At 41.7% G+C, this 14600-nt stretch overlaps 1 protein-coding gene across 1 annotated transcript; it reads right to left on the reverse strand.

Moving 5' to 3' along the window:
• Window positions 1-12727: 12727 nt before the first annotated feature.
• Window positions 12728-14270, reverse strand: LOC129472145 (uncharacterized protein C2orf27A-like). Its single transcript, XM_063632121.1, is given in 3 exon segments — window positions 12728-12934; window positions 12936-13471; window positions 14206-14270. Coding segments are annotated over 3 exon segments (621 nt in total). The 5' UTR covers window positions 14243-14270; the 3' UTR covers window positions 12728-12886.
• Between the last annotated feature and the right edge of the window lie 330 nt (window positions 14271-14600).

Raw genomic sequence — 14600 nt, forward strand, 5'->3', positions numbered from 1 at the left:
TAACCAACTAACATCATAATGACAGGATCAGATTCACACATAACAATATTCACGTTAAATGTAAATGGGCTAAATGCTCCAATCAAAAGACACAGACTGGCAAACTGGATAAGGAGTCAGGACCCATCAGTGTGCTGTATTCAGGAAACCCATCTCACGTGCAGAGACACACATAGACTCAAAATAAAGGGATGGAGGAAGATCTATCAAGCAACTGGAAAACAAAAAAAGGCAGGAGTTGCAATCCTAGTCTCTGATAAAATAGACTTTAAACCAACAAAGATCAAAAGAGACAAAGAAGGCCATTATATAATGGTAAAGGGATCAATTCAACAAGAAGAGCTAACTATCCTAAATATGTATGCACCCAACACAGGAGCACCCAGATTCATAAAGCAAGTCCTCAGTGACCTACAAAGGGACTTAAACTCCCACACAATAATAATGGGAGATTTTAACACCCCACTGTCAGCATTAGACAGATCAACGAGACAGAAAGTTAACAAGGATATCCAGGAATTGAACTCAGCTCTACATAAAGTTGACCTAATAGACATCTACAGAACTCTCCACCCCAAATCAACAGAATATACATTTTTTTCAGCACCACACCACACCTATTCCAAAATTGACCACATAGTTGGAAGTAAAGCTCTTCTCAGCAAATGTAAAAGAACAGAGATTATAACAAACTGTCTCTCAGACCACAGTGCAATCAAACTAGAACTCAGGATTAAGAAACTCAGTCAAAACCGCTCAACTACATGGAAACTGAACAACCTGCTCCTGAATGACTATTGGGTACATAATGAAATGAAGGCAGAAATAAAGATGTTCTTTGAAACCAACGAGAACAAAGACACAACATACCAGAATCTCTGGGACACGTTCAAAGCAGTGTGTAGAGGGAAATTTATAGCACTAAATGCCCACAAGAGAAAGCAGGAAAGATCCAAAATTGACACCCTAACATCACAATTAAAAGAACTAGAAAAGCAAGAGCAAACACATTCAAAAGCTAGCAGAAGGCTAGAAATAACTAAAATCAGAGCAGAACTGAAGGAAATAGAGACACAAAAAACCCTTCAAAAAATTAATGACTCCAGGAGCTGGTTTTTTGAAAAGATCAACAAAATTGATGGACCGCTAGCAAGACTAATAAAGAAGAAAAGAGAGAAGAATCAAATAGATGCAATAAAAAACGAAAAAGGGGATATCACCACCGATCCCACAGAAATACAATCTACCATCAGAGAATACTACAAACACCTCTATGCAAATAAACTAGAAAATCTGGAAGAAATGGATAAATTCCTCGACAAATACACCCTCCCAAGACTAAACCAGGAAGAAGTTGAATCTCTGAATAGACCAATAACAGGTTCTGAAATTGTGGCAATAATCAATAGCTTACCAATCAAAAAGAGTCCAGGACCTGATGGATTCACAGCTGAATTCTACCAGAGGTACAAGGAGGAACTGGTACCATTCCTTCTGAAACTTTTCCAATCGATAGAAAAAGAGGGAATCCTCCCTAACACATTTTACGAAGCCAGCATCGTCCTGATACCAAAACCTGGCAGAGACATAACCAAAAAAGAGAATTTCAGACCAATATCCTTGATGAACATTGATGCAAAAATCCTCAATAAAATACTGGCAAACCGAATCCAGCAGCACATCACAAAGCTTATCCACCATGATCAAGTGGGCTTCATCCCTGGGATGCAAGGCTGGTTCAACATACGCAAATCAATAAATGTAATCCAGCATATAAACAGAACCAAAGACAAAAACCACATGATTATCTCAATAGATGCAGAAAAGGCCTTTGACAAAATTCAACAACCCTTCATGCTAAAAACTCTCAATAAATTAGGTATTGATGGGACGTATCTCAAAATAATAAGAGCTATCTACAACAAACCCACAGCCAATATCATACTGAATGGGCAAAAACTGGAAGCATTCCCTCTGAAAACTGGCACAAGACAGGGATGCCCTCTCTCACCGCTCCTATTCAACATAGTGCTGGAAGTTCTGGCCAGAGCAATCAGGCAGGAGAAGGAAATAAAGGGTATTCAATTAGGAAAAGAGGAAGTCAAATTGTCCCTGTTTGCAGATGACATGATTGTATATCTAGAAAACCCCATTGTCTCAGCCCAAAATCTCCTTAAGCTGATTAGCAACTTCAGCAAAGTCTCAGGATACAAAATTAATGTACAAAAATCACAAGCATTCTTGTACACCAATAACAGACAAACAGAGAGCCAAATCATGAGTGAACTCCCATTCACAATTGCTTCAAAGAGAATAAAATACCTAGGAATCCAACTTACCAGGGATGTGAAAGACCTCTTCAAGGAGAACTACAAACCACTGCTCAATGAAATAAAAGAGGATACAAACAAATGGAAGAACATTCCATGCTCATGGGTTGGAAGAATCAATATCGTGAAAATGGCCATACTACCCAAGGTAATTTATAGATTCAATGCCATCCCCATCAAGCTACCAATGACTTTCTTCACAGAATTGGAAAAAACTACTTTAAAGTTCATATGGAACCAAAAAAGAGCCCGCATCGCCAAGTCAATCCTAAGCCAAAAGAACAAAGCTGGAGGCATCACGCTACCTGACTTTAAACTATACTACAAGGCTACAGTAACCAAAACAGCATGGTACTGGTACCACAACAGAGACATAGATCAATGGAACAGAACAGAGCCCTCAGAAATGATGCTGCATAGCTACAACTATCTGATCTTTGACAAACCTGACAAAAACAAGAAATGGGGAAAGGATTCCCTATTTAATAAATGGTGCTGGGAAAACTGGCTAGCCATATGTAGAAAGCTGCAACTGGATCCCTTCCTTACACCTTATACAAAAATTAATTCAAGATGGATTAAAGACTTATATGTTAGACCTAAAACCATTAAAATCCTACAAGAAAACCTAGGCAATACCATTCAGGACATAGGTGTGGGCAAGGACTTCATGTCTAAAACACCAAAAGCAATGGCAACAAAAGCCAAAATCGACAAATGGGATCTCATTAAACTAAAGAGCTTCTGCACAGCAAAAGAAACTATCATCAGAGTGAACAGGCAACCTACACAATGGGAGAAAATTTTTGCAACCTACTCATCTGACAAAGGGCTAATATCCAGAATCTACAATGAACTCAAACAAATTTACAAGAAAAAAACAAACAACCCCATCAAAAAGTGGGCAGAGGACATGAACAGACACTTCTCAAAAGAAGACATTTATGCAGCCAAAAAACACATGAAAAAATGCTCCTCATCACTGGCCATCAGAGAAATGCAAATCAAAACCACAGTGAGATACCATCTCACACCAGTTAGAATGGCCATCATTAAAAAATCAGGAAACAACAGGTGCTGGAGAGGATGTGGAGAAATAGGAACACTTTTACACTGTTGGTGGGACTGTAAACTAGTTCAACCATTGTGGAAGTCAGTGTGGCGATTCCTCAGGGATCTCGAACTAGAAATACCATTTGACCCAGCCATCCCATTACTGGGTATATACCCAAAGGACTATAAATCATGCTGCTATAAAGACACATGCACACGTATGTTTATTGCGGCACTATTCACAATAGCAAAGAGTTGGAACCAACCCAAATGTCCAACAACGATAGACTGGATTAAGAAAATGTGGCACATATACACCATGGAATACTATGCAGCCATAAAATATGATGAGTTCGCGTCCTTTGTAGGGACATGGATGAAACTGGAAAACATCATTCTCAGTAAACTATCGCAAGGACAAAAAACCAAACACCGCATGTTCTCACTCACAGGTGGGAATTGAACAATGAGAACTCATGGACACAGGAAGGGGAACATCACGCTCCGGGGACTGTGGTGGGGTGGGGGGAGGGGGGAGGGACAGCATTAGGAGACACACCTAATGCTAAATGACGAATTAATGGGTGCAGGAAATCAACATGGCACATGGATACATATGTAACAAACCTGCACATTGTGCACATGTACCCTAAAACCCTAAAGTATAATAAAAAAAAAAATAAAATAAAATAAATAAAGTGGGTCCCTCACCCCTGAGCAGCCTAACTGGGAGGCACCCCCCCAGTAGGGACAGACTGACACCTCATTCAACCGGGTACTCCTCTGAGACAAAACTTTCAGAGGAACTATCAGACAGCTGAATTTGTGGTCTCACGAAAATCCGCTGTTCTGCAGCCACCGCTGCTGACACCCAGCCAAACAGGGTCTGGAGTGGACCTCTAGTAAACTCCAACAGACCTGCAGCTGAGGGCCTTGTCTGGTAGAAGGAAAATTAACAAACAGAAAGGACATCCACACCAAAAACCCATCTGTACATCATCATCATCGAAGACAAAAAGTAGACAAAACCACAAAGATGGGGAAAAAACAGACCAAAAAAACTGGAAACTCTAAAAAAGAGAGCACCTCTCCTCCTCCAAAGGAACGCAGTTCCTCACCAGCAACGGAACAAAGCTGGATGGAGGATGACTTTGATGAGTTGAGAGAAGAAGGCTTCAGACGATCAAACTACTCTGAGCTACGAGAGGAAATTCAAAACAATAGCAAAGAAGTTAAAAACTTTGAAAAAAAATTAGAAGAATGGATAACTAGAATAACCAATGGAGAGAAGGGCTTAAAGGAGATGATGGAGCTGAAAGCCAAGTTTCGAGAACTATGCGAAGAATGCAGAAGCCTCAGCAGCAGATGCGATCAACTGGAAGAAAGGGTATCGCTGATAGAAGATGAAATGAATGAAATGAAGAGAGAAGGGAAGTTTAGAGAAAAAAGAATAAAAAGAAATGAACAAAGCCTCCAAGAAATTTGGGACTATGTGAAAAGACCAAACCTACGTCTGATTGGTGTACCTGAAAATGATGGGGAGAATGGAACCAAGTTGGAAAACACTCTGCAAGATATTATCCAGGAGAACTTCCCCAATCTAGCAAGGCAGGCCAGCATTCAGATTCAGGAAATACAGAGAACGCCACAAAGATACTCCTCGACAAGGGCAACTCCAAGACACATAATTGTCAGATTCACCAAAGTTGAAATGAAGGAAAAAATGTTAAGGGCAGCCAGAGAGAAAGGTCGGGTTACCCACAAAGGGAAGCCCATCAGACTAACAGCTGATCTCTCAGCAGAAACTCTACAAGCCAGAAGAGAGTGGGGGCCGATATTCAACATTCTTAAAGAAAAGAATTTTCAACCCAGAATTTCCTATCCCGCCAAACTAAGCTTCATAAGTGAAGGAGAAATAAAATACTTTACAGACAAGCAAACGCTGAGTGATTTTGTCACCACCAGGCCTGCCCTAAAAGAGCTCCTGAAGGAAGCACTAAACATGGAAAGGAACAACCGGTACCAGCCCCTGCAAAAACATGCCAAATTGTAAAGACCATCGAAGCTAGGAAGAAACTATAGCAACTAACGAGCAAAATAACCAACTAACATCATAATGACAGGATCAGATTCACACATAACAATATTCACGTTAAATGTAAATGGGCTAAATGCTCCAATCAAAAGACACAGACTGGCAAACTGGATAAGGAGTCAGGACCCATCAGTGTGCTGTATTCAGGAAACCCATCTCACGTGCAGAGACACACATAGACTCAAAATAAAGGGATGGAGGAAGATCTATCAAGCAACTGGAAAACAAAAAAAGGCAGGGGTTGCAATCCTAGTCTCTGATAAAATAGACTTTAAACCAACAAAGATCAAAAGAGACAAAGAAGGCCATTACATAATGGTAAAGGGATCAATTCAACAAGAAGAGCTAACTATCCTAAATATATATGCACCCAACACAGGAGCACCCAGATTCATAAAGCAAGTCCTCAGTGACCTACAAAGGGACTTAAACTCCCACACAATAATAATGGGAGATTTTAACACCCCACTGTCAGCATTAGACAGATCAACGAGACAGAAAGTTAACAAGGATATCCAGGAATTGAACTCAGCTCTACATAAAGTGGACCCAATAGACATCTACAGAACTCTCCACCCCAAATCAACAGAATATACATTTTTTTCAGCACCACACCACACCTATTCCAAAATTGACCACATAGTTGGAAGTAAAGCTCTTCTCAGCAAATGTAAAAGAACAGAGATTATAACAAACTGTCTCTCAGACCACAGTGCAATCAAACTAGAACTCAGGATTAAGAAACTCAGTCAAAACCGCTCAACTACATGGAAACTGAACAACCTGCTCCTGAATGACTATTGGGTACATAATGAAATGAAGGCAGAAATAAAGACGTTCTTTGAAACCAACGAGAACAAAGACACAACATACCAGAATCTCTGGGACACGTTCAAAGCAGTGTGTAGAGGGAAATTTATAGCACTAAATGCCCACAAGAGAAAGCAGGAAAGATCCAAAATTGACACCCTAACATCACAATTAAAAGAACTAGAAAAGCAAGAGCAAACACATTCAAAAGCTAGCAGAAGGCTAGAAATAACTAAAATCAGAGCAGAACTGAAGGAAATAGAGACACAAAAAACCCTTCAAAAAATTAATGACTCCAGGAGCTGGTTTTTTGAAAAGATCAACAAAATTGATGGACCGCTAGCAAGACTAATAAAGAAGAAAAGAGAGAAGAATCAAATAGATGCAATAAAAAACGAAAAAGGGGATATCACCACCAATCCCACAGAAATACAATCTACCATCAGAGAATACTACAAACACCTCTATGCAAATAAACTAGAAAATCTGGAAGAAATGGATAAATTCCTCGACAAATACACCCTCCCAAGACTAAACCAGGAAGAAGTTGAATCTCTGAATAGACCAATAACAGGTTCTGAAATTGTGGCAATAATCAATAGCTTACCAACCAAAACGAGTCCAGGACCTGATGGATTCACAGCTGAATTCTACCAGAGGTACAAGGAGGAACTGGTACCATTCCTTCTGAAACTATTCCAATCGATAGAAAAAGAGGGAATCCTCCCTAACACATTTTACGAAGCCAGCATCGTCCTGATACCAAAACCTGGCAGAGACATAACCAACAAAGAGAATTTCAGACCAATATCCTTGATGAACATTGATGCAAAAATCCTCAATAAAATACTGGCAAACCGAATCCAGCAGCACATCACAAAGCTTATCCACCATGATCAAGTGGGCTTCATCCCTGGGATGCAAGGCTGGTTCAACATACGCAAATCAATAAATGTAATCCAGCATATAAACAGAACCAAAGACAAAAACCACATGATTATCTCAATAGATGCAGAAAAGGCCTTTGACAAAATTCAACAACCCTTCATGCTAAAAACTCTCAATAAATTAGGTATTGATGGGACGTATCTCAAAATAATAAGAGCTATCTACAACAAACCCACAGCCAATATCATACTGAATGGGCAAAAACTGGAAGCATTCCCTCTGAAAACTGGCACAAGACAGGGATGCCCTCTCTCACCGCTCCTATTCAACATAGTGCTGGAAGTTCTGGCCAGAGCAATCAGGCAGGAGAAGGAAATAAAGGGTATTCAATTAGGAAAAGAGGAAGTCAAATTGTCCCTGTTTGCAGATGACATGATTGTATATCTAGAAAACCCCATTGTCTCAGCCCAAAATCTCCTTAAGCTGATTAGCAACTTCAGCAAAGTCTCAGGATACAAAATTAATGTACAAAAATCACAAGCATTCTTGTACACCAATAACAGACAAACAGAGAGCCAAATCATGAGTGAACTCCCATTCACAATTGCTTCAAAGAGAATAAAATACCTAGGAATCCAACTTACAAGGGATGTGAAGGACCTCTTCAAGGAGAACTACAAACCACTGCTCAATGAAATAAAAGAGGATACAAACAAATGGAAGAACATTCCATGCTCATGGGTTGGAAGAATCAATATCATGAAAATGGCCATGCTGCCCAATATAGATTCAATGCCATCCCCATCAAGCTACCAATGACTTTCTTCACAGAATTGGAAAAAACTACTTTAAAGTTCATATGGAACCAAAAAAGAGCCCGCATCGCCAAGTCAATCCTAAGCCAAAAGAACAAAGCTGGAGGCATCACGCTACCTGACTTTAAACTGTACTACAAGGCTACAGTAACCAAAACAGCATGGTACTGGTACCACAACAGAGACATAGATCAATGGAACAGAACAGAGCCCTCAGAAATGATGCCGCATAGCTACAACTATCTGATCTTTGACAAACCTGACAAAAACAAGAAATGGGGAAAGGATTCCCTATTTAATAAATGGTGCTGGGAAAACTGGCTAGCCATATGTAGAAAGCTGCAACTGGATCCCTTCCTTACACCTTATACAAAAATTAATTCAAGATGGATTAAAGACTTATATGTTAGACCTAAAATCATTAAAATCCTACAAGAAAACCTAGGCAATACCATTCAGGACATAGGCGTGGGCAAGGACTTCATGTCTAAAACACCAAAAGCAATGGCAACAAAAGCCAAATTCGACAAATGGGATCTCATTAAACTAAAGAGCTTCTGCACAGCAAAAGAAACTATCATCAGAGTGAACAGGCAACCTACACAATGGGAGAAAATTTTTGCAACCTACTCATCTGACAAAGGGCTAATATCCAGAATCTACAATGAACTCAAACAAATTTACAAGAAAAAAACAAACAACCCCATCAAAAAGTGGGCAGAGGACATGAACAGACACTTCTCAAAAGAAGACATTTATGCAGCCAAAAAACACATGAAGAAATGCTCCTCATCACTGGCCATCAGAGAAATGCAAATCAAAACCACAGTGAGATACCATCTCACACCAGTTAGAATGTCCATCATTAAAAAACCAGGAAACAACAGGTGCTGGAGAGGATGTGGAGAAATAGGAACACTTTTACACTGTTGGTGGGACTGTAAACTAGTTCAACCATTGTGGAAGTCAGTGTGGCGATTCCTCAGGGATCTCGAACTAGAAATACCATTTGACCCAGCCATCCCATTACTGGGTATATACCCAAAGGACTATAAATCATGCTGCTATAAAGACACATGCACACGTATGTTTATTGCGGCACTATTCACAATAGCAAAGAGTTGGAACCAACCCAAATGTCCAACAATGATAGACTGGATTAAGAAAATGTGGCACATATACACCATGGAATACTATGCAGCCATAAAAAATGATGAGTTCGTGTCCTTTGTAGGGACATGGATGAAACTGGAAACCATCATTCTCAGTAAACTATCGCAAGGACAAAAAACCAAACACCGCATGTTCTCACTCATAGGTGGGAATTGAACAATGAGAACTCATGGACACAGGAAGGGGAACATCACGCTCCGGGGACTGTTGTGGGGTGGGGGGAGGGGGGAGGGACAGCATTAGGAGATACACCTAATGCTAAATGACGAGTTAATGGGTGCAGGAAATCAACATGGCACATGGATACATATGTAACAAACCTGCACATTGTGCACATGTACCCTAAAACCCTAAAGTATAATAAAAAAAAAAAAAAAAGATGAAAAGAAAAAAAAAAAAAAAAAATACTTTAAATCGATTTGTACATTCAGTGCCTAGAACAATACCAGCATTTTGTAGATACCTAAGAATTATTTGTTGTATAAATGATGAATAACTTAAATAAGTTATTATTTATAACATCTATGTACAAACAATATATTACCTCAGAATACAGTGATAACATTTGTTACGTATAAAATGATTTCAATCTCAGTTAAAAAATGTTTTTTGCATGAGTTATTGTCATATACAGATGCTCACATTGTTTTGCTTATATGAAAATGTTTGTAACTACTATGCACATTTTTGTTACTTAAGCCTTTTGGTCTTGCTGCCGTAGCAAATACTGTGCCTCTTAAGAACATGAACCTGTTTTACTTCATTTTTTAGCAGATTTCTTAATGAAATATATGCCATACTATTTTGTTTAACACATAAGCAGACACCCTGTCAGAAGCAAAGAGACATCTACTCCACCATTACCACTCATCCCTCTGCTAATGTGGCTGCTGAAGACGTTACCTAGAGCAGAGGACTTTGTGTTCAACCTAAGCACTTTATATCCTTTATTTTCAATTGGGTAGGAGATAAAATAATTCAGCAGCTATAAAAGTCACTCTTCTTAAAGTTGCAGTCTCACCAATGCACCACAATGTAGCAGTCTCTCTTGTGAGGTATCACCTGGAGTTCTTCACCTCACCACCAGGATGATTAAGGAACAGGGACACACGGGTGAGGTTGGAGTGAAAGTTTAATAAGCAAAAGGAGGAAGCTCTCTGCAGCAGACAAGGGGGTCCAAGTGGATTGCCGTTTTTACAGTTGAATCAAAAAGCTTTTATAAGAAACTCCTCTCAGCTATGTATAAAACTGTCTGCACAATTCCCTTTATATATCCAGCTGTGGGTATGTCTCTAGTCAAGCACAAAGTGGGCTTCTCTTGTTTGTATAACTGTGGGTTTGTTTTAGGTAAGCCCCCCTCCTCCCTGTGCAAGTTCCCACAGAGGCCACCATGTATATGCCTGAAAAAGGGAGGAAAACTTATCCTGGGAGCTTGCGAATTACACAAAGAACAGAAGGCAACTGTACTGGACCTTGCATGCTTATCTGTGCAGGGCTTATCTCTAGGTGCAGTAGTTGTGATTTTTCAGGCAGACAGCTTCCCTGAGGACCAGTCTCTTTCTTGTTTACTCAACTAATTTTCCTTTCCTTCTCCCTCAACATTATGCAGCAAAACAGAGTACACTTTTCTTTCCCAGTAAATCAGTGTTGGTACTCCTCTCTGAATACTTGTATTATTGGATTTCTTAGAAAAAAAAATTGGGGATCATAATTTAGATGCCATCAAACCATGAACAAAAATATGCTACTTCGTTTCCCTTCTCTTCTCTTGTCACCAGACAATAGCTAGTTTTCTTTTCTCTCCAACTCCTTTTTTCTGTGCTTCTACCTCATTTTTAAAAAAAAAACTTCTACACATTTCCAATCTTAGTATAGCAGACATCAAATATGTGGTCAAACTACGTACATAGGAAGAGTTGAATTATATAATTATATTCAAGCATTTTAAAATAACTCCCCTTCAGTTGGTTTTGCAACTGGTTTTGCAGTTATTTTACATAATCAAATGTCTTCCTGATATATGTCCCAACCCAGTGGTTTTCCAGCTCTGCTTTGTTTTCTAATTGCATCAGAATTATCCACAATTCTTTTTTTTTTTTTTTTTTTGAGATGGAGTCTCACTGTTGCCCAGGCTGGAGTGCAGTGGCGTGATCTCAGCTCACTGTCATCTCTGCCTCCCCGATTCAAGTGATTCTCCTGCCTCAGCCTCCCAAGTAGCTGGGACTACAGGCGTGCACCACCATGCCTGGCTAATTTTTGTATTTTTAATAGAGATGAGGTTTCACCATGTTGGCCAGGCTGGTTTTGAATTCCTGACCTCAAGTGATCCACTGCCTGAGCCTCCCAAAGTAAGAATTATCCAAAATTCTTATGATAAATATGGATAAATCAGCACAACGCAAGATTTAAGAAATAAAAATTTCCAAGAGAAGAAACCCAGGAATATGCGTTGAAAATGTCTCCCTCAGGTGATTCTGACGTGACATGTGGTCTGAGTTTAAAATGCAAGGAAAATTACCTTCCCTGCCTGACAGTTGGCCCTTGTGTCCGGATGTCCCTCTTCCCCTTTCTCATTGTGCTCTCTCCGTCTGTGCCTTTGTTATACTCTCCCTCCACTTCTCATCCAGATGCCAAGCCCTCTTCCATCAATTGTCCTAAAACTCCAAATGGTCAGTTGCCTCTAAACTTCCCTCTGTCCCATGAACAAGTTATACAGGCAAATGTAGAATTTAAGCTTGGACCAAGCTGAATCAAGAGCTGCAATTAAAGATTTCCCTAAACCCAGAGGGGACCAGTAAATACTTATAGAAGATTTTGGATTTCCTCTGAGTGCATAAGGCTCTGGGTAACCTGATGCTATAGTCCAAATGTTATTGTCCCCCTCAAATTCAAGTGTTGAAATCTAATTCCCTATATGATGATATTTGGAGGTAGGGCCTTGGGGAATGGTTAGATCATGAAGGCAGGGACCACATGAGTGGGATTAGTAGCCCCTATTGAAGCCACCATAGAGAGCTCCCTCATCCCTTCTGTCATGTGAGGACATGGTAGAAACATGGCTGTCTATGAACCACAAAGCAAGCCCACACCGGACATGGAATCTGCTAACCACTTGACCTTGAATTTTGCCATCTCCAGAACTGAGAGAAACAAATTTGTTTATAAGCTTCCTCATCTATGGCCTTCTGTTTTGACCCCAGATTAGCTAAAAACACCAAAATATCAACTTGTGCACCAAATTTTGGAAATGGATGCTAAAACTTTGATGGCAAAAGGTGACTGATCTGCCTGAGAAATGAACCTACATGATCCCTCTTTCCACAAAGCTGGAGGGAGAGTCAACACAAGCAAAAATAGGTCAAAGTCTTCTAAAAGCCACACCTGAAGGGTTTTCAATACCACTTGATCAGATGGTAATTTAATCACACAAAGAACCACAATAAAACACACAACTATCAGAGGTTTTCAACATTGCCTCAAAAACACCATCTACAATATTAGGGAGTGAAAGAAGTCATGGAAGTTTCAAAAAGTCAAACTTTATTTCAGTGTTATGGTAGAAATTTGAAATTCTTAGTTAAGCTATGAATAAATCCTTGCGCAGGTGCAGGCGTGGAGATTCTGGGGTGCAGCTGCTGAGTTTAAAAGCTTCCTTTGGAGATACCCCCTGGCCCCCTCACCCCCTGTTCGCCTGTCAAGAAGAGGCCACCCTGGGCAGCACATTAGAGGCAAATGGCCCAGATGCCTAGCTGAGGGCAAACCTCCATGCCTCTCCAGGAGGCATGGAGGTCGCCTCTGGGAGTAGAAGGACCTGCTGGAACCCCTGCTCACAGGTTCCTTTTCTTGCTCTCCAGCTCCTCCTGCAGGCAGGCAAACACCCCCAGCAGCAGTAGCAGCAGGCCCTTCAGCAGCAGGGCTGCTGCTCTGCTGAATGACAGAAGTCCCTCTCCAGTGAGGCAGAGAAGCCCAGGTTGCACACCCTGGTCTCTGCCTCCATAGCGTCCACTGTGCCCAGGACTGGGAGCAGTGTGGGACCTGCTGGCTGGAGCTGTGCTGGTCACCCCTCTCTGCCACCTCTAGCTCCAGCCACACTTTCAGCTCCAGGGCTGAGGCCGGTGGCTCTACCAGAGGTGCCATGAAGTCAGGCAGCTCCTCACTGGGCTGGTCCTGAGCAGGGCAGCGGCAGGAGGGCTCTGGAGCTTCCTCTAGCTCCAGCGCTGTCCTTGGAGGGGGCCCTGCCCCTGGTGCTGGCACTGGCTCAACAGGTGGCACTGGAAATAGCTGTATTTCTGCACCTGAAGCAGGAGCTGAAAAAGGAGAGAGGTCACCAATATCACTCACTTTCCACTGGAATTTCCAAACATGAAAACAACCTCACTGGATTTAAAGGAATTTCAGCCTGAAAACATTGTCCCTGGAAAGACTTCCAGACTGCAGGTGACCTCACCATGTGCCTGTGTCTCAATGAGCTCCAGAGGCTCCAGCTGGACAAGGACAATGTGCAGATGTGGCCCTGGTGGGATCACTGGTGAGGCCTGGCCTGGTAGCTCCATCTGGGGCCTGATGTCTACCTGTTGGTTCCTGTCCTGTGGTACCTGGGAGGGCCTTCTGCCAAATGGCCAGAGGCATCTGGGGTGAGGGATGAGCCTACAAGGGCATCATGGGAAAAGAAAGGCTCTCACTCCTGCCATTCCTGAAGCAGGAGCCTTGAGATGTGGGGAATGCAACACAATAACATCTTGCTCTCTTGAGCGTCTCCCACCAAGTGAGCTGGCTATGGGGCTAACTCAAGGATGTGGGTGCCTGGTTATCGGAATTCTTTTTTTTTTTTTTTTTGAGACATAGTCTCATTCTGTTGGCCAGGCTGGAGTGCAGTGGCATGATCTTGGCTCACTGCAACCTCCGCCTACTGGGTTCAATCAATTCTCCTGCCTCAGTCTCCTGAGTAGCTGGGATTACAGGCACAAGACATGCACCACCACACCTGGCTAGTTTTTTTGTGTTTGTTTGTTTTTTGTATTTTTAGTAGACGTGGTTTTACCATGTTGATCAGGCTGGTCTCGATCTCCTGATTTCATGATCCTCCTGCCTCGGCCTCCCAAAGTGCTGGGATTACAGGTGTGAGCCACTGTGCCTGGCCTGGTTACCAGAATTCTAAGTTCTGTTAGGGTCTATTGCCAAAGAAGTGAGGTCACTTCTTTAAGTTTCTATCCCCTCAGCCTCCTCCTTCCAGAAGACCTACTCAGGACCCCAGTGGGCTGCTGACTGCTCACCCTCCCCACAGGTCAACTCCTTACCTGTACACAGTTATGTCCACCCAGGGCCTGCTTGGACACCTGCACCTGATGTTCACCAGGGGCTTAGGAATCCACTTGGGGCCTGGGATCCTACAGCGGCCTAATGTCACCCTGCAGATTGGGTAGCCACCTGGGGACC

The sequence above is a fragment of the Symphalangus syndactylus genome, chromosome 22 (genome assembly GCF_028878055.3).
Source record: "Symphalangus syndactylus isolate Jambi chromosome 22, NHGRI_mSymSyn1-v2.1_pri, whole genome shotgun sequence".
Classification (NCBI taxonomy): domain Eukaryota; kingdom Metazoa; phylum Chordata; class Mammalia; order Primates; family Hylobatidae; genus Symphalangus; species Symphalangus syndactylus.